The sequence below is a fragment of the Ailuropoda melanoleuca genome, chromosome 14, assembly GCF_002007445.2.
Source record: "Ailuropoda melanoleuca isolate Jingjing chromosome 14, ASM200744v2, whole genome shotgun sequence".
NCBI classification, from domain to species: domain Eukaryota; kingdom Metazoa; phylum Chordata; class Mammalia; order Carnivora; family Ursidae; genus Ailuropoda; species Ailuropoda melanoleuca.
This window is the reverse complement of record NC_048231.1, coordinates 61673215-61693982: the sequence shown is the minus strand read 5'-3', so window position 1 is coordinate 61693982 and position 20768 is coordinate 61673215. Positions and strand designations below refer to the sequence as shown.

Here is a 20768-nt window from a genome sequence, read left to right as displayed (position 1 = left end):
TCGGGTTCCCTGCTCAGCGGGGAGCCTGCTTCTCCCTCTTCCCCACTCTCATGCTCTCTCTCTCTCTCTCATAAATAAATAACACCTTAAAAAAAGAAAAAGAAATCAGTCTTTGTTTCTGAATAATTGTAATTCCATAAAGGAAAGCTTAAGCCCAGTATCCACAGGGTTTCAGGTGACAGTTTAACCAAATCAATAGGTCATTGGCCATTGAGAGAAAACATCAGCATTCAGCCATGGATGCCTTCTACACCATGGGTTGTATAATCACAAGTGTTTCTTTCATGTTGACAACTCAGACCAAAGCACTTTACCAAGAATGGTGTTCCTAGCTCCTGTGCAGAATCTGGAGATCAGGGAGTTTAACTTTCTATAACCAACAGGGGCCTCATACTAGTCAAGGCTTCGCTTTGCTTCTAATGGACAGGAGCACTCTCAACGAGGGCAAGAGAGACTTGAACAGTAGTCGGTCGGGGAGTAGGGGATAAAGATAAGGTGAACCGCAATAAGTTCAGGCTGTGTCTTATCCAGGGGCAGAGGGGTGCCCGGGTGGCACAGAAATAGAAAAAACCCATTGCACTTTACCAGCAGATCTAGAAAGACAGTAACTTACTTAGCTTAAGTAACAACTTAAATCATGGTACTTAAGCGGGAGGAAACTTTTTTTAAGTGCGGGTTTGGTGGGACGGTGTGCTGTTTGCTTCGAGAATACTGACCATTGCCAAACGCTTTGCCATCATGAGTGTGTCAGTTACAATTATCTGGTCTCAATCTTCTCATCTTTTAAACAAGTCCGTAGTTAATTCGATCGCCTCCATGGCCACTTCTAATCTTTATCTAACATCCCAGCATTTAGCCAATTATATAACAGTTTACCCTTTCACTTTTTTCCCCTACGCATTCTTAGTTTATTGCTTCCTTGTTTTACATAAAAAAGTACAATGTTCTGGGATCTTTGAAAATACGTGTCCAACAAATACAGTTTAGGGAGGTTTTTATTAGAATATTTCTTAGTAAAGGGATAATGCCAAATCATGGTCAGCCAACTCTCCCGGGTCCTCACAATCACGTTTCCCGTATCACTTTTCAGATTTCTCTGAGCCTTGGGAGCGTTATTTGCTTTTGGAGGGACGTTAATCACCTTATAGTAGTTTCATGCCATCCTCTATTTTTCTTTAAGCATAAAAGCTTTATCTGCTGTAGATAGATACACAGTATAGTGTGGAAGAAGCGAGTGTCTGTAGGTTCACACACCGTATGTTTATTTTTCTTTTAAGTGTGTTGTTGCAGCTTTCTCCTTTGCTAATATATTTTGACACCTTATAGTTGTAACCTGCTGTTCTCTTTAATTGCTTATTGTTATTAATTATATAGTGGTAACATAGTTGGCTGTTTGAGCCGCTTGGCTGTAAAGAAATTCATTTATCATTATTGCCATTGGAGCTACAGAAAAGTGCCAGCATTCTATCCAGAGATGAATGTTTTTGAGCTCACATCCAGTAAAATTTTGAACATGGGTCAAATCCTTAAGTGTTTTCTCTCTGCTGCTACTCTTCGCATCTGTTAGACTGTGCTTCGAGTACCTTCATTTTCTCTTATCTTTTGTTTTCAGTCCTGGATTTGCTGCCCTTTCAGCGAAGTTATATGTTATGTTCAGCACTCCATTTGGTGCCCTGTCCAAACAGTCCCCTTCATTCCCTCCTCCTCCAGCTAACTGTCAATTTTCCTTCTTAGGATTTCTTTGATAATGCGAGCAACGTTCCTGCCTTTACAACTTTGTTACCATCACATTTTATTTTAAATCGTTAATGCTGATTGGACATTGTCTTAAGCCCCACCTTTCAATGAAAGGTGCCTTTAAGGGTAACTATAAACCCCTTCTACTCACACGATAAATAATCAGATGTATTTAGGTTCCCAAATGGGAAAACTGCCAGTGCAATGGATGGATGGATGGATGGATGGATGGATGAATGAATGAATGAATGAATGAATGAATGAAGCACACATGCAACCATGGGGATGCATACTTGGCGCACACCCAGCTACGTCCTGATCTCTGTGGTTTCTTTAAATCTGGGCTTAATTTAGAATTCATGACCCCACAGCTGCATGTGCCACGGAACAGCCAGGCCGGAGAGCTCCTCTGCCTTCTGGCGGCATGACATTAAATTCACACTAGTTAAGCCAACTTAAATTGAGCCTCCTTGAACCTTCCTAAATAAAACTAGTGGCCTTAATTACAATCAGGCAATTTAAAGGTTATGGAGCTCTAACTAGTACTGCAGTAGATCACTTTAATAATGCACAGGAAAATTTCTCTACGGGGTGGCATCGTTTGATTAGAAGAATTCAAGTTTCACAGTACATTTCCAATAAACTGTTTTTAGAAATCTTATTGCACTTATTGCGCCATTACCTTTTTTTATTCTTCAAGGCCAAGTTTCTAAAGTCACACCAATAGAACAATAAAAATGTGAGTCATTTGCAAATAATGTGCGGTATTGTGATTTTTGCACTGCTGCTTAGGATTTTCTGCGTACTGCCTGCCACCAAGTAGAAGGAGCGAGATAAGGTCCCTTGGAGATCTGAGATCCTTGCCCCTTTTATACCTTCGCGCCCCACCCATCGCACCTTTAACTTATGCTTCGGTGGTGAACCCCGAGTCTAAACACCACAGCTTAGATGACTTGGCAAAAAGTTGTCGATGATAGAAGTTTCCTAGAAAGATAATTAGCTTAGGAGATGCCTGACTAGTTTCTTGTCTTGAACCTGTGGGCACTAAAAAAACCCCATGATTGTTGAGATCTATGATATTTACAGAAGTTGGTGAACCTCGTTCCATTTCTTTTGTTTGTTTTGGTTTGGTTTGTTTTTATTTTGTTTTAAAATCATCAGCAATCGCAAGCAATGCTTTCTAGCAAAGATAAACAGCTTTTCAGTGTTTGGAGACTTTCTCCTTCAGATAACTAGTGGCTTTATGCCAAGAAGAAGAAGGTAAACAAAGGAAAAGGCTCTGACCCTTGCCATAAACCCAGCAACAGTAACACGAACACCTACCTGATGAGAACTGTGTCCAGCGTGTGGCTCCCGTGGTTGGCCCACTGCTGTGTGGAATTAATATTGACTGTTGCACTGTCTCAGTCCTCCAAGATGTTTTCCTGATAGATTTAACTTTAAAGCAGCTTCCATTTAGTTTATGCTGCATGAGCTATCCTCTTTCGATCTTACCAATTTGTGTTTTTCTTTCGTACAGTACTGGAAGGTAAATATACCCCTGCTTCCACCAGTGCCAGACATCCCAGATGGGAGGGCATTAACAGTAGGTATTTAGTACCAAACGAGAAATTTTAAGCAGAGTGTCATCAAGGCATACATCTGATTTAACCAACTAGTTAAAAGAATGGAGCTTTGTCGGGACGCCTGGGTGGCACAGCGGTTGGGCGTCTGCCTTCGGCTCAGGGCATGATCCAGGCGTTATGGGATCGAGCCNATGGAGCTTTATAATAGAAGAACACAGAACTATTAGTAAAAATCATTTTAAAAAGTGACTATGGGGTCATGGATGCGTGTTGCAGAGCCTTCTCTGTGACTTGGGCAAGTAAAAGGTAATTATCCCATTATCCCTTCTTGCACAGGGCTCTTTTGTTGTATTTCGGATATAAAACACATGATAACACTCTTCCTCTTAAAATAGGGGCTAAGTTTGTGCTCATCAGTTTCTTGCCAGAGATAAACTGGCAGAATAGACAGTTATACTTTGTTAATGCTTTATTTACTGGAGGATCTTCATCGTATTTCGGGAAATAATGAGGGCAAGCAGTATAGGGTAAATTTGGCTAGTCCAAGTGTGTCATCACATGGGACTTCAGGTACAAGGGAATGGAGCAAAAGGTTTAAAACAATTGATAGGGATGCCTTTGGCTCAGTCCGTTAAGTGTCTACCTTCGGCTCAGGTCATGATCCCAGGGTCCTGGGATCGAGTCCCACATTGGGGTCCTTGCTCAGTGGGTAGTCTGCTTCTCCCTCTGCCTACTCTACCTGCCGCTCCCCCTGCTTGTGCTCGATCTCTCTCTCTCTCTTTCTCTCTGACGAAAAAAATAATCTCTTAAAAAAAAGAAAAAATGAAACAATTGATAAATAGTAAGTATTGTTTTGGTGTTTGTCTCGGCATTTCACTGTGATTGAAATTAGATGTCGGACTGGCTAAGTGTGTATATTTCCCATAAATCAATAAATATTTATTGTGTCCCAACTATGAGCCCTGTCCTGTTTTAGGTACTTGGCATACAATCAGTGCACCAAACAGACAAAAGTCTTTGCCCTCCTTAAACTTGCCTTATGGCACAAATTGATGAATAACCCCAAACTCAGTGCTTGGGACTCCCTTGTATTGAGATGTCCTGGGCTGCCATCCACCATTCTTTAATAGGCAAGGCAAGAGCTGAAATGCATTACTGAATTGGAAACATGCTATTTCCAATCATATTGTATGTCTAATTATTATGCAAAAGGGAAGTAAATTTTTATACTGTCTTGTGTGCTCAGAAACTTGCTGTCAAGGCAGAGAACATTGCAGCACCAAAGATTAGGTGGTGAAAACTTTGTAAAAGCATAAAGGTCACTTTCACGTATTCAAGTAAGCAGAAATAAGAGGGGAAATTGACTTCAAGTAAATTGGATCCCTTTTGGTACAACACAGCAGCATATACTGAAGTTAAAGCTTTAGACCGCAAGGTAATTTTTTTAAAGCCACTCTGTTTTCTACAGAAACAGATCGAAGTGATATATTTCAGATTTAAGTTGGTCACAGTCCTCTCCCTACCCTTGCCTTTTTCAGGGCTAACAGTATTTTTACTGAGAAACATATGCTTCTTTCTTCTTTTCTGAGTTAAGAATGCTTTTTCCTGGGGAGAGGGGTGAGTGGAGCTCAAAGTGATTTTATCAGTGCATTACCAAAAACTGATTTTTTTCTTAAATGAAAACACTTGAAGCCCAGATTTTTAACTTTAAAGCTATTTGCTGGCACTGTATGTTTTCTCTGAGGCTTCAACTGTGGGCTCATGTTTCGATTAAGAAAGTAGAGAAGAAAAGGCTGACGACCTGGAGGTGCCAACACACTGGTCAGGTTTGAAGATATCCTTCATCTATATGCTCATCCTTAATTTCAGACGTGTGCCAGAATATCGCTGCTGAGTCCCCACAGGTGGAGGCAAGCCACTTTTTAGTGTGTTGTTTTATTATGTATTGTTTGAACAGTATTCCAGTGTTTTCTCCTACATGAGCATGTTCAAATAACTAATACCCACGACCGATAATAATAGCCAAGGAATTGGACAATACTGCATCTCAGAGCATCTAAAATCCCACTGCCTGCCTCTCCCATCCCGGCCCACCTGGACCTCCTGCTAGTTTCCAAGCTGCTGATGTTTATGGGGCTCCAGGCAGCCCGTGGGCTCTTTAAAATCTGCTGGGTACAATGCAGCCTACCCCAGCTGAATCATTTCCTGCTCCAGCCCTGCTGATAATGAGAAGTTCAAGACAGGAAATAACAGTGTCAGTATCAGTGGCTTTGCTTATAAAGTCCAAAAGCATTGTAGCCTTTGAGACCATGGGCCAAAACCAGGGAGTAACTGAGTTAAATGCAGACTTGCACCTTGTAGGGCTCCTCAAAATAAAATTCTGGCTGAGACGCACGGGATGCATATCATTTTGCTTTTCTCGAGAACCTAAGGGTGGCACGTGTGGCTAGTCAAAGTCGAGGTACCTGGTGCTCGTTTTCTCCTAGTGTCCCCAACGCCCTTTCTCTCTTACGGTGCATCTTACGCTTGTATCTTGTATTTCTCTCTTGTGTCGCATAGAAATCCTGACGGTGGCAGACATTCCTATACTGCCAGTGAGAAAATCCAGGAAGGAGCTAGTGTCCGTCTTTGTTTTCATGTTGAATTGTGCAAGGGAACAGGGCAGGGCTTTTTCACTAGGGTAAGGAAGGGTTCACGTAATATTCAGGGATCTCAAATCGGCCTTACATTGGGGGTTTGATGACTGATCTACTGGCAGACCTCGAGCCCTAAGTAAGAGTCTCCATTGCCAAATTAGCACCTCTGCGTGTTTGTGTTACAGGCATGAAGTATGCGCCGTATAGAACACAACACAAATCATAGTGGCCTGAGCACTATGGACCTAGAGAGACGCGATGGCTGTGTGCTTGGCAAATTACAGTACAGTCTGCCTATTTTTCTACTCCTGGTTTCTAGGGTGAGCCAATGTAGCCGAGGGGTGAGTTTTGTCATGTGTGGCTTTCCTTTGTTACTCCTCAGACCCCTAGCTTATAAATGTGTGCTTGGAAATTAACTCAGGGAAGAGGAGAAGCAGAGTAAAGGGTTGGGGGTTGGGAATTGGTTTAGGGCATAGTTTTCTTGGATTTAAAAATATATGTAAGGATATAGTGGTATAGGCATTCGAACTGGAAAAATTACAACTGCAGGGTATTTGATTCCTCTGTTTGGATTCCGAGGGCAGAGTTTACTCCCACTCAGATCAGAGCTTTTAAGTATGGCCCCTGCCCCATGACGATGCACCAAGAGGGGTTTGTATCTTTGGACTTTAGCCTATAGATTTATGCAGTGGAAGAGGCTGGAGGACCCTTCTGGCCAGTCTCGAGGGTAAATAAGAGAAGGAGCTCTACTTATAAACCGTTACAAATTGGTCCTCCATAATGGCTGCAGTGTTGATCAGACGATATAAGGGGGCCCCCAGTGATTCCTGGGATAACAGCTGCATGTAAGTCAACCACTGAACATTTGCTTGTAGCTGCTCTAGATTTTTGTTTTTATTGAAGGAAAAGGAGTATAAACATGGGACACACAGTCTGGAGGCTGCTTAAAGTGTTTCTCTTGTTTAAAGCTTATATTGAAATGTCAGTGTCTTCTGTTAAGCTAACAGTTGCCATGTTGGAGCTTATAACTTGAGTTGTGCTTAAGCATCCAAATGGCAACTATTATTTTTTTCTGTTACAAAGCTGGCTGATTAATAGCTGTGTTGGTCCACGTTTTATAAATTGGAGAGATAGCAATGATCATTCCCCTTTGAACTGGCCTCCGACAAACAGATTTTGTTCTTACAGCGCAGAGTTTTGTAAATGGGCATCACATTCCGGACGAAAGCATTGAGGTTGTACTGCAACGATGTATTCAGAGTCTTTTCCTTTGAAACATTTAATAGTGGAGTAAATATTTACACTAGCATCAGTGTCTTCTGTGTAGACTCCATTCCTGTTTACATTTATGTTCACACTTAAATGCAGATTAACAAGTGGAAGTAATTATTTGAGCTGCAATTTCTATACATGGGAAATTATTTCTCGATTATACCCACGCCATCTTCGGTCATGCTATCAAGTGGTTGACCAGGACGGGAAGTTGCTGGCCTCCAACATGTTCGCAGTGGTGACAGCTTCACTCTTGCCCTTCCTGACCTTGGACCAACAGTGCTGGCCACACCCATGTTCCCCTCCACCAGCACACAATAAACAGGGGTTTTCTCTTTGTTCTGGAAAGATGAAGGTTTATAATGAAAGCTCCATATTCTTCTCATTCAGTTGACTAATCTACACTCTGATGTTTCTCTTCCCTTTCCTTGTGCTTATCCCTGCTCTCACATGGACTTGGCTAGAATACTCTTCGGCCTCATGTTCAGAACTGGAGTTTTTCTGTCCTCCGTACTATTGCCCATTTCCCATGTAACCTTTTGGCCATCAGAATTCCAGTGCTGTAGTTAAAAGGGTCTAGAGAGGGTAGCGTTTTTTGTCTTTAACTTTCAAAGTCACCTACAAAGGCAAATTATACTCATTGTGGAAAATCTGGAGATTAGATAAGCAAAAAGGGAAGAAAAATCTAGAAATTTCACTCATAGATCTCATCTGTAACTCAATAAAAAAAAATGGGACTGCACTAGCCTATTATATCCTTAATGGAATATTGTAATGGTTATTAAATCAATTGACTCAGAATCTCTTTTTAATAAATGAGTCAGACTGTATTATCCAATTACTGTCAGCTGCTACCTTTCCGGAGAGAAGAAATGGTTACTTTGATTGAATTTTTAGGCTTTTGGCACCTTTAGGAAGAAGGGAGATAAAAAGACAAGGTGCAAGTTATAGCTCTGTTGGCAAAATCCTGAGCCTAAGGCTCAAGTTCACCTGAAATCGGAGGTGTTGATAGTGGCACCTTGTGAACCTCAACTTTAAATTAAAACCACAGCGCAACTTTCCAGTTCCTTACCCCCTCCTACCAGATAGTGAGGAGACAGAAGCTCAGTTTTGAAAGGAAACAGGGCTTACCTAAGGTAGATCTCCCAGGACTGAGGATATTTTTAGAACTCCTTTGAAAATTAAGACCCCGCTTTTCGCCACACAGTGTAGAGAATGTACGGGAGCGGAGTTAAACAGAGACTCTGAGTCAGGATAAACCTTTGAAATTCTTACTATAAATACGTTTTCTTAGTTTGCCGTTACTATCTCTGGCCCCCTGTTCAGTTAAAAAAATACAAAATGAGTTCTGTTAACCAGTGGTAAACATGTTTTGGGTCCTCCTGTCTCTCTCATTCATTATCCATGCGACCCTGTGGAAATAAGCTAGTGTGAGCGCGGCGAAAATGAGTAGGGAAGTTAATAAAGGTGGGAGAAGTGTGTAGATGTTTGGCCTGTCTGGCTCGGAGCACACTGGCTTTTGCTTATCTACCATTTGCTGCATAACAATTCAGATATATTTTCTGTCCTCCTCGAAATGCTAGGAAAAGTTACTTGTTGGAAAAGACCTCTATGTAACTTAGAAAAGAAAGGCAGGTAGAACTCCCAACATGTTATTTTCAATATTAAAATGTACCATTAAACTATAAAGAGTTCTGAAAATGCTGGAAGCTGTTGTTATGATCATTGCTATCACTTAGTGCCTTCACCGAGTATGGGGTTCATGAAAACGAAGTCTGCCCTAATGATGTATAAATGCTTTATGACTGTGTGTCACCTTCTTGTGAATTCACTTGACGGAACTTGGAGTATGTAATGTTTTGGGTTGGAGCTTCTCCTTTCTCAGGACAGGGAATAAATAAAAATTGATGAGGACATTTTCTTTGTATTCATACACATATATCTTTCTCCTATTAGTTTTCCAAAAAAAAAAATACTCAAAGTCGAGAAACATAACGTCACATTAAAGATCATTCTAACTTGCATAATTCACTTTGTATTCGTGGTGCAGTCAGTCATTATCACCTAGAAAGCCAGCCAGGCTCATATATGTGACTTCACAAATATTGTAAGGTTAAGAATTCTGGAGCAAATGTGTATACTGCTCACACCCATAGGCCACATCTCGGTTCTTGTGCCAAACATACGATTTAAAGATGAAACTTGAACTCTTGGTTACCTTCTTACCACCAAAGTAAGGTATGCAGCATTGAGGAAATAGAAAACATTCAAATTTGGCAAGTATTTCTGTTGATCAACTTACTGACCCAATTCCCTACAAGAAATTGTGTTCCTGATATTTCTTAATATCTAAAATTAGGGAAAATGTTGGTGATTTTAGGATTAAAAAGAGAGAGAGAGAGAGAGAGAGAAAAGAACAGATGAAAACCCCTTGATCTTATATAATCCCTAAAGCTTTTCGTATAACCCCTTGTCATGTCAGTATGCACAATTAAACTCCTTCTTACATAATTATAATCAAGGAATTTACTGTACCACCCAAATACAGAGTAGGTTTTTATCTCTTGTGAAATGTAGACAGTACTGGGTGGCTTAATTAGTGCTTTGCTTCTCTTTTTACAAATTCCAATCCTCTGCTTCTAAAGACTCATACTTGTGTGAGAAGAAAGATTAGGAATACAAATAGAGTGACTTTACTCCTAGTTAGCTAATAATAATTCACTTTGTAATTGAGCCTTTGTGTTGCCAGTAGTATCAGCTGGTGAAGGACTTCCACGTGCACGTGGTGTTGCATGGAAGGAGCTACGTTTGGAGGATAGACTTGTTGCCCCCACGGTGTGAATATGCCCTTCATTCCCTAGACCGAGGACAGCTGATACTCATGTTCCTTAATAACATTTTTAATCACTGCAAATAGGAGAAGATGAAAGTATAACTTGATAACAAACTAGGTTCACTCGCAGCCTCGCAGTCCTTCCTCTCTCTGAGCAGTCGTCTGGGAGTCGTTGGTGTATGCCAGAACCTATTTGCTAAGATCCTGGACCTTGAGGCCAGGATGCCTGGAGTTCAGTTCTGGCTCCACCAAATATTGCCCCTGTGACTCGGAAAAAAAAGTCACTTAAACTCTCCGGGCCTCATTTTTCTCATCTATAAAATGGGCCTAATTGTCATTGTTAAATTAAATGAATTTCTATCTGTGGGAACTGAGAACCACAATGTCTGAAACACAGAAAACACTAAAGAAATGTGAGGTTGTTCATTCTAGCACTACTGGTTTTCATTTCTTATAATTACCAATTGAAATAAGTTGGAATAATCCTTAAATTTTAAATTTCAGAAACATTTTAATGAGGATAAAACCAACATAAAAATAAGGGTGTTGATCAACAACAGAAACTCTTAGCATACTCGTGATATAGCAGTTATTATTATGTCAAAATATTTTTCTACCATCTTGTCCCTAAAATATCAAAGAAAAAATCCAGGACTAGTCAAAAGTGAGCTTGGGGCTCATAAAATTTCCTTTGGAGAAAGCCAGTCTAGATCACAGGATAAAACTAAAACTGTTTTACAAAGGAGAGGGAGCACTGAACTGAGAAGATAGGGGGAACTGGGAGTACATGCAGAAAAAATAAAGGACTTACAGGATATGCTATAAGCATTAATAATATTTAAAAATTGCCTGAACATCTTGGAAATGGAAAAAGAAAGTTTGTGGGAATACCACTAAAAACCTTGCAGTTAGAAATAGAAACTTGTTAAACCTTCTAAGTAAACCAGAGGAGAGGCTTGAGGAAGAAGCTGTCGATTTTTCTATGGGTCCATTACGTTAGGACTTTGGAAATACACAGCCATAAAAACATAATAGCGAAAAAGAGATACCTTATCAGTGACATCTAATTACACTTTAAAAGCTTAACAGAATGCATCACCCCAAGACAAACCCTGCCTTCTGATTCTCTTTGGATGTTAAATTCCAGAAATATTTTAAATGCATATAAATTCATATTAAATGGATATAAATTCATATATAATGAGAAATAATAACCGACAACCATATACGCTACTATATAGTTCTATTTGGTGACAGAAATAGTTTACAGTGTGCAATCATAGTGACTTCACTCATCTATTAAATATATGGTGGGTTTCAACTTCTCTGCTCATGTATTCTTCTTAACAGATGAAGGACTAAACCACGAGTGCAAACTGTGCAGCCAGACCTTCGACTCCCCTGCCAAACTCCAGTGCCACCTGATAGAGCACAGCTTCGAAGGGATGGGAGGTACCTTCAAGTGCCCCGTCTGCTTCACAGGTAGGACCCTCTAGAGAGCTCCTTGGCCACATCATGTCTTTCCTACCAAAGCATATCCCCACTGCTGCGGCCTTTCACGGAGATGACTTCGGGTCAATTTGGGGAGAAGATGTTTGAATTCTGCTGATTAGCATTATTGATTGCCACCTACTTAAAGGCTCACATGGGCAGGAAGGTTAAACTGTCAGGATGAACAAATGGCATTTCGAGCTCTCACAGAACTTTGCACTTTTCCATTTGGAAAACGACATCCATGCTCTGTCCACTTTTCTCCTCTTGGTGTTAAAAGGTCACCAAGGAAGCGAGTGCCTGCACGGAGCGGCTTCCAAATCTCAAGCCATCTGATGCAAAGTGCAGCCATGTTGCCCAGCCCATGTCTGTTATTTCAACATGGAGAATTTTGTAACATTCCCCATAAGAAATAAAAAAGATATTATTAAAACCCTCCCAAATTCTTTAAATTGGGAAACAGAGTAGATGAACAGATTAGACGAGACATTTATTTCCAAAGAAATTGGATTTGAAAAGGAGAAGTTGATACAAATTTACACTTTTGAGAAGAAACTTTTATTGGATGTCATAGCACTAGAGTTTTCAGCAATGGCAAAAAAAAATGTAAATCAGAAACTATAATTTGAGCCCCACAGGGGTTGAAATACGATCGCACACATTTCTGATACTCCCCCAACAGTGACAAAGTTATTTTGGAAAATCCCTTGTGATCATTTTGCATGTGTCTTAAACTTGATGGTCAAGCCCCTCAAGGCTATGTTTCCTTCTTATTTGACCAAAAAAAAAAAAAAAAAAAAAAACAAAACAAAAATATATCCTTCTCTCAAAACTGGCTTCTCTGTCTGCAGAGCAAGATTCCAGGCATTGATTAGTAACCTTCACTGCGTTCAGCCTGTAGACTTCTATCCTGTAACAAAATAAGAGAGCGGCCATGTTCGTTGCCCAGTTACCACAAGTACTACCTGGGTGTGATGATGGCTCTGCCTTCCACATTTGCCTGTGAGGCTCCTCCTTGTTCAGTAATTTCATCAGCCACTCCTTGTGGAACTGTTTGAGGGTTTTTTTTATTCTTTCAATTTGTAATTAAAAATATATACTGGATTTGGCAGGGGTGGGGGAGGCTTGCTTTTTAAAATTCTTTTGTTTAGTTTTTTAAGTTTTTATTTAAACTCCAGTTAGCACACACAGTGTCGTATTAATTTCAGGTGTACAGTATAGTGATTCAGCATTTCCGTACATCACCCAGTACTCATCACAAGCGCCCTCCTTAATCCCCATCCCCTATTGTACCCATTCCCACACCCACCTCCCCTCTGGTAACCAGCAATTTGTTCTCTGTAGGTAAGATAAAAATACACATTGTTATATTCTTACCATAACATAGTATTTATCTTAAGATACAATGAGTCAGAAATCTGAGTTCTTTATAAAGCTCATTATAAGTTTTCATCAGGAAGACTGGGTCATAGATCTCCTCCTGATTAAGATCCCTAATAAAACAGTTATTTGATGTTGTAGCCAGAAGCCTCATAAAATGTGCTAAGTTATATGGAGATCAGAGGCAAATCTGTATAAAAACCCCATTTCTTTTTGTTGATGTAGGTAAGAGACAAAAATGCATTAAACATGAGCTGTCTTGCCTTTTCTGTGCTGACAGCCCTGCATTGTTTTAGTGTATCTTGAAGTAATTTTAGAAATAACAATTAAAAAAAACCCTTCCAATATAAAGCGTGTTAGGTGGGAGAGAAGAAATCTGAGTAGTTTTTTAAGGTAATGAGAAATGTGATTAAAATGTATGACTCACAAGAACAATATTCTAATATTTTAGGTTGGCTGGCAATTAGAATAATTTTAATGATTAGAGTAGAGTCAAAGTCAAATGCCAACATCTTTAATAAATCCTTTCCCTGCCTATACAGATTAATATTGTAGATGCAAACTTTTTTAGGTCACAGTGCACCAGGCATCCATCAGAAGTCAGTTCTGCCAACCCAAACCCTGCCTCTGGCATATACAATTTAATTATTAATAGTATGTCTCCCAGGTAAACTGTTACACAGTCTTAGGGCCTTGTTTTGTAGTCATTAAAATTGAACATGTTTATATTATTGAAACCCTTGCATTCAGTGTGTAGGCTGAGTTGATCTTAAAGTATCCAAAGAGAATTTACCTGCCGTTCTGTTTCACATTTATAGACAGTGCCCCAGAGTAGCTGTGGGATATAATTTTTAGCATTAACACATTTAAATAGAGAACTGTTTGCTAGCTGTAACTTTAGGCAAATACAATAAACAGGGTTTTGGCATCTGTGATTTCTTAACCTGTGGGTTGCTGAGAAATAAGATTCATCTCTGTTCAGACGGTGCTGTGCATTTGACCATTTTCAGCTTTATTTTTAAAAGATTTATAGGGAGCGGGGCCTCTATAAACCTTTACTTTGGAGCCGTTTGGGTTGAATTAGGCGCTTGGTAGAGTGCACCTTCACAAAAGCCAGGGACCCAACCACAGGCAGGCGTGACTCAGCTCTCCCCAGTGCCTGGCAGTGGTCACACCCAGAAGGTGTGCCGTTGAGGCCGCTCCGTCTGGGGCTCTTCGCGGGGAGTCATCGACTGAGGGCCTTGCTGAAAGAAAATCACCCAAAGTTCACCATCCTTTTATCATTTCAGTGTTTGTGCAAGCAAACAAGTTGCAGCAGCATATTTTCTCTGCCCATGGACAAGAAGACAAGATCTATGACTGCACACAATGTCCGCAGAAGTTTTTCTTCCAAACAGAGCTGCAGGTAATGTCCCCATGAGGAGAACTGGGATTGAACTCAGTTGCTCTTCTTATAGGAAACAAGGGCATTTTAAATCTGGATTCACAGTATCACTCACCCTGGGCCACCATGATGCTCTGTGTGCACTGGGGCAAAGGGAAAATTAGAGGCTGGATTAACAGACACCAAAGTAATTTTGCCTCTGGCTGCTGTCAATCATACAAAGAGCTGGCACAGACCTATAATTGGACCTTCTGACCCAGTGTGATAGGCTTAGGGGTCAGGTTTATTGGACTGTGGGATCATTCACCTCACCGTCATGGCCCGTTCTCCCCAGTCCTGTTTTATTCATGTTCTGTTCCCACTGGACGCCAAGCTGGATGGATGTCCAAGTTATTGTTGTCCTGAGGGGCTCAAGATTGGAAGGGAGAAGGGAAGAGAAGAAAGCTGTACTCTTGTCTGGTATGTTTCTTCCACTTAATGGACTAGAATAATTATCACTCAGTAACAGCCTCCTAGTTGAAATGTTGGCACCCAAAGACATTAGGTTTAGCCTTGAGTGTCCGCTTGCTAGATACGGGATTTTGCACCAGTCCATAATGTCTCTGAAACTCAGATATGAAGAAATGACAGACAAGTCTAATGCTTATGGGGTTGCTGTTGGGTAAAAATGAGGTGAATAGGTCTGAATCCAAGGTACAAACCAGAAAATACAATACAAATGTTTGGGTGGTTTTATTACTCTTGGCAATAGACTAGCAGTTAAAATATGGGTAAGAGACCTGGATGCTACCCTAGGAATGTTATTTATTGTGAAAGGAAAATGTCTCCTGTTTTGTTTTTTCTGTTACTTCATCTGAAAAATGGGCACAATACTTATTCTTATTTTTTTGATGAAATTATTTAAGTAACATGTTTTTGTTAAATTTTGTTGGAGCCCTTAGAGAAGAATGGATTCGAACTCAAAATTATTTTATTATTATGAGCATTATCATTAACAATAAAGTTATTTAGCCTAAAAAGGGGGAAAGAGGTAGTTATTTTTTGCATTGACCAGATCTGGATGAAGCAGGAACTCAGGGTCCCCCCCCACCCACTCCTTAGTTTCTCATCCTACACTGTAGACCCTGGGATAGCTTTGTACCTCCTTGGGCTCTGGGAAAGCCAGATTTATGTGAATTATGTGTCAAAATGAGGAATTTACAGTTTATCATCTGTTATTCTATAAGTAAACAAATAGCAAATTAAGGAGGTGAAATAAAAAATATTTGAAAAAATGGGTGAGCCCATTTCATTGTCACAGTGGTGTCAGTGGACTGAAATTAAAGTTGCTGTCTTACTTTTTATCACTTCTAAATAGATTTCTACTCTGTCACATCTGTTTGGCAATTGAATATAGAAGATTGACCAAGTTAGACTGTTGTCAAAAAGTGTATCTTCTTAATATAACCTAAATTTCTGTTTGACAATATATACTTATTGTAATGGGTATCAAAAGATAAGTCATCTGGGTTTTTATGACTCTGTAAAGGATATGGCCAATACACCTAGTGATACTTAATTAGCATGTAAACTGTGGAGCAGATTTAATAACAGGTTAAAATCAAAGTTGTAGAGATTCTATAGAAACTGACTTCTAATATTCTTGAAAAAAATTTGCAGCAAAATTGCCCTTTTATACTCTATTAGTAGATTTCTGATGCAGCTAACATGTTGGTAAGACTTCAATGTCTTTCATTAAAAGAGACCAACACCATGGCCATAGTAGCCTGTAGCCCACTGTAGTACAGACAAAACTAAGCAATTAAACACATCCTTCAGGATTCCAGGTTTCTTTTATAGTGTATTTTAGGGTTTCATGGAATGTATGGTATTCATTCTTTTCTACAATTAGTATAGACCTGTGGTTTTCAAACTCTTTGATCTCAGGATGCCTTTACACTTAAAATGATTGATGACCACAAAGGGCTTTGACTTATGTGGGTTATTATCTATTGATATTTCCATATTAGAAATCAAAATTGAAAGATGTTTTAAACACAAGAAGGTACACACATGCGATTCTACTAGCTGTCAGAGAGATGATGTCATCACTTGTCAAGTAGCCCTAGGAAACTCCACTGTGCGCTCATGAGATAATGAGAGTGTAAAGGGCAAATAATGTCTTAATGCTATTATGAAAATAGTCTTGACATAACAGACCCCCTAGAGGATCTAGGAGACCCCAGAGGTCCCTGAGCCACACTTTGAGAACTGTTGGTTTATATGATACAGTACAAAACACAACTCTTTCTCTTTAAGATCTTAGAAGGTCAAACATGTCTCAAGTCATTCTTGACTCATTCATTCAAATTGTGATCTCGGGGGCACCTGGGTGGCGCAGTCGTTAAGCGTCTGCCTTTGGCTCAAGGCGTGATCCCAGCATTCTGGGATCGAGCCCCACATCAGGCTTCTCTGCTAGGAGCCTGCTTCTTCCTCTCCCACTCCCCCTGCTTGTGTTCCCTCTCTCGCTGGCTGTCTCTGTCTGTCAAATAAATAAATAAAATCTTTCTTTAAAAAATCGTGATCTGGGCTACAATAAGACTTAGTCTGTAATCCAAAGCTGTGAGCATTCTTTTTCTAATCCTATAACTCAGAATCATACATATTTGGTCTTTTGGAGGGGGAGGGGCAGAGGGAGAGGGAAAGAGAGAGTCTCAAGCAGACTCCCTACTGAGTGCAGAGCCAGATGCCAGGGTTGATCTCAGGACCCTGAGATCATGACCTGAGCTGAAATCAAGAGTCGGACACAACCAAATTAGCCACCCAGGTGCCCCACATTTTTGGTCTTGATATGAATACTCAGCCTCAATACATGCATCATCCCTTAGATAGGAACGGTTTTTATAGTTAGTATGTGATAATTTCTGGAGAGCTAATACTACAGGCCTTGGAATATCTATGTAGGTCTATTTTCTAAAATCCCCAGTAGTAGCAGTGGCTTTTGGTTTCAATACATTAAGAAAAATGGATCAGAGTTAACTTTACTTTTTCTAGTTTTGAGAGTGTTTAGATTTTTGTGCTTTACCCTCAGGGGTTTACAGTCCTGTACATTTGCTTTCATTACCCAAATTACCTTTACACCTGTGCTCAGAGGATGGAATTAATGTAATTTTTAAAGATTGATTTCTTTTATTTCCTGCATAAAAAGTGGGTATGATAAGTGTACAAAAACCATAACAGTTTTGTTAATTTCTAGAATGAGGGGGGAAATCAACTGAAATTAAGGTAACAGTAGAAAATTAGATCGGTAACCAAAATCATAAGAGTAGAAAAATGAAAAATGAAGCCATTTTATCAGCTCACGTTGGTTCATGCTTTGGTATGGAAAAAAACACAAATTTTAAAATTGATACACATTATACATACCACTTGAACTTATACTCATCTATCTGAAGCTCAGCAAGGAGAACTTTTCATAAGAGATTTTAAAACTAAATGTCCAAGAACTGAAATCCTATTGGAGATTGAAAGCATATAGCTATTTTTTTTTAAGATTCTATTTACCTATTTGGGAGAGAGAGAGAGAGCATGAGCAGGGGTGGGGAGGTGGGAGGCAGACGGAGAGGGAGAAGCAGACTCCCCCCTGAGCAGGAGCCTGACACAGGGCTCGATCCCAGGACCCCAAGATCATGACCTGGGCTGAAGTGAGATGCTTCACCGACTAAGCCACCCTGAACCACCCAGGTGCCCTGAAAGCATATAGTTTATTTGACTCTACTATCATGGTGAGAATACTAGGGTACGTCTAGGATGAGCATTTCAAAATCACCTCATGACATATTGATGGTGTATCTTTTAATGGCACATAAATGATTTCATGACCATAATAAGTAATTTACATTTCTTTCACTGCTTATGCCCAGTTAAAAATGTAAAACCATTTTTTTTGTGTGACTAGAAGTGCTTTGCTGGGTATAAAATTGTATACCACACACACACACAACACACACACAGGAGTGTGTGTGTGTTATTTTCAATGATATTGCCTACAATGTTAGTCTGAACTCAGGTCATTCCTCATTATACACCGTCCGTCTTCAGGAGACTAAGAATTCAGACATCGTCTTTTGGACATCCCAGACCACAATTCCTTTTAGAATTAAACAAGACAAAACCTCTATTTCTATGGAACACTCAATCTAGGACACACCTTTTGCCATGTGGAAGCTATGTCCTTCACATGATCCCTAAACCTTTCTGACCAAAAGTTCTAAATTCCAGTTTAAAGATATATAATGTATAATTATTGGCAAGATATAGTCTTTTTCTTTTGGTAGAGTTTTCCCTCATTTGTGCAAGGAATTCTAATATACGTCCACCTAGCATGCTGGTAGGGAAGATGTGCTTTGGAATAAAAGTGCATTATTTGAACTAAATGAACATTTTGTTATTTTAAAAGCAAATGAATATGTTGAATGTTTCACATGTTTTCCTAATAGACCTCAAAACTTTTTCTGCCGAACTTAGGGAAGCTGCTTTGAGAGAGGGATGGTGTGGTCCAAGAATAATATCCTACAATGCATATTTGTATCCAAAGTGGTTTATACAGGTGTGAGCAAGTTGTGTGTTTGTAGAAATGCTGCTGAATAGGCCACTTTCTTTCAGTATAGTAATTACTGTTTAATTGGTGCCTCTCAAAAAGCTACAATTCAAAGGCAGTGATCCAATCATCCTCTTCCAATGTGTCTCCACAGAAAGTTCCATCAGGCACCATGTTAGGAATTTAATGAACATAGAGGGAATTCCAGCAGGAGGGAGAGAGGGGATTGGCCCTGAGATTCTGGTATTTGAATTCCTTTTGAATCAAAGGTTATTGTGATACACAGCCCTTCCCTTCATTAGCTCACGAATGCAGTGTTTTCCACACTCAAAATGCAGTAATCATCTCACAATCCAAAGGATACACTGTGATTTTCTTCCGGATATCATTTCTGTTTAAATAGGCAATTGTCTCTTCAGCTCTTTTTCTTCCCAAATCACTTTCCCACCAAATCACATGATCTTGATGCATCTTTCTCACACCACAGCTTAACTGGTGCTCAGGTCTTCTGGTCGTACTTCTGAAGGAAAAATGAGTCAGTGCGCTTAGGATGGGTTGCATAAGACAGCAGCACAGCGTGGAAATGTGGCTGCTGAGCCGGTGACTGGGTCACTGGCTAACTTAGCTCCTTCCCTCAACTAGCCTTTTAATAAATGTAATACAAATTCGTGTCTCAAGTTATTGACTAACATGTGATGAGACATTGAGGAGTCCTTGTTAATAGTCAAAATCACAAGTGCTATGCTATTTACTTCTGTTGTCTCCATGTCATTATTAATTAAGGAAATATATTTATTAATTAAAATACTTCTAAAAATGTAACTTCATCAGTTTAAATTGACCATGATCCCAATAATTCTGACATATCAAAAATAATTAGAACTAGGGGCGCCTGGGTGGCACAGCGGTTAAGCGTCTGCCTTCGGCTCAGGGCATGATCCCAGCGTTATGGGATCGAGCCCCACGTCAGGCTCCTCTGCTATGAGCCTGCTTCTTCCTCTCCCTCTCCCCCTGCTTGTGTTCCCTCTCTCACTGGCTGTCTCTATCTGTCGAATAAATAATAAAATAAAATCTTTAAAAATAATAATAATAATTAGAACTAGATCGTATTTACAGTCCACTAGAAAAGATAAGATATGCATATGATTAGCCATCATATGAGCTAATCTGTAATAAACTGTTAGTATTCCAAGAGAAGATGCTTATTCTCCAGCTGGGAGACTCAAGAAAAATATCACGTGGGACGCATTCAAGCCGGTTCTGAAGGATAGATGTGATTCTGATATCTGTGGTCGTGGGAGAATTAGGCACCCATAAAGTCTCAAATGGTTAGTAGTTTGAAAAAAATAGTTTCTGTGTGTTTTTTCATTTGTTTTAATTTGCTTTTAATTCTGTATAGGCAGCTTAGTACAAGGGAAAGGGCGTCAGTTGCACTAGAGTTTGATTGTGGTCACTGCCACTTACAAGCTATCGGACTGTGGCCTTCAGTGTTACCATCTGTCACATGGGCATGTGGGAAACGACAAGGCCTCCTACCTGCCTCCCAGAATCCTGGTGAGAGAGTGCAGCAGAGTAGCCGGTACTGAGCACTCAGGGCAGAGTGTAGAGCAAAACAGGCATGGGGTGAACATTGGCTCCCTGACCCTCTCCTTGCTCCCTAGTGCTGACCTACATAAACAAAATTGAATCGTCATTACTCAGAAATGAAGTCTCGATCTCAGACTCGATCTCAGACACGTCAGAATTTTCCTTAGCTCTCTGCTCTCGTTCTACTGGAATGATTTCCCAATTAATCATACCTTGACATAGTTTCATGTTAATTAGTATCCAGGTAAAAATTCTTATTTTTAAACATTCATCCATTTCAAGGGATTAAAGAGTCTTGGGCATT

At 40.0% G+C, this 20768-nt stretch overlaps 1 protein-coding gene across 3 annotated transcripts in view; it reads left to right on the top strand.

Moving 5' to 3' along the window:
• ZNF521 (zinc finger protein 521) overlaps nucleotides 1-20768 on the top strand; it is a 273128-nt gene that overhangs the window by 232581 nt on the left and 19779 nt on the right. For all 3 annotated transcript variants that reach the window (XM_034643332.1, XM_034643331.1, XM_034643330.1), the window contains exons 5-6: nucleotides 11394-11525; nucleotides 14204-14319. In XM_034643332.1, coding sequence (XP_034499223.1) covers nucleotides 11394-11525; nucleotides 14204-14319 — 248 coding nt within the window. The remainder of the gene's footprint in view (nucleotides 1-11393; nucleotides 11526-14203; nucleotides 14320-20768) is intronic.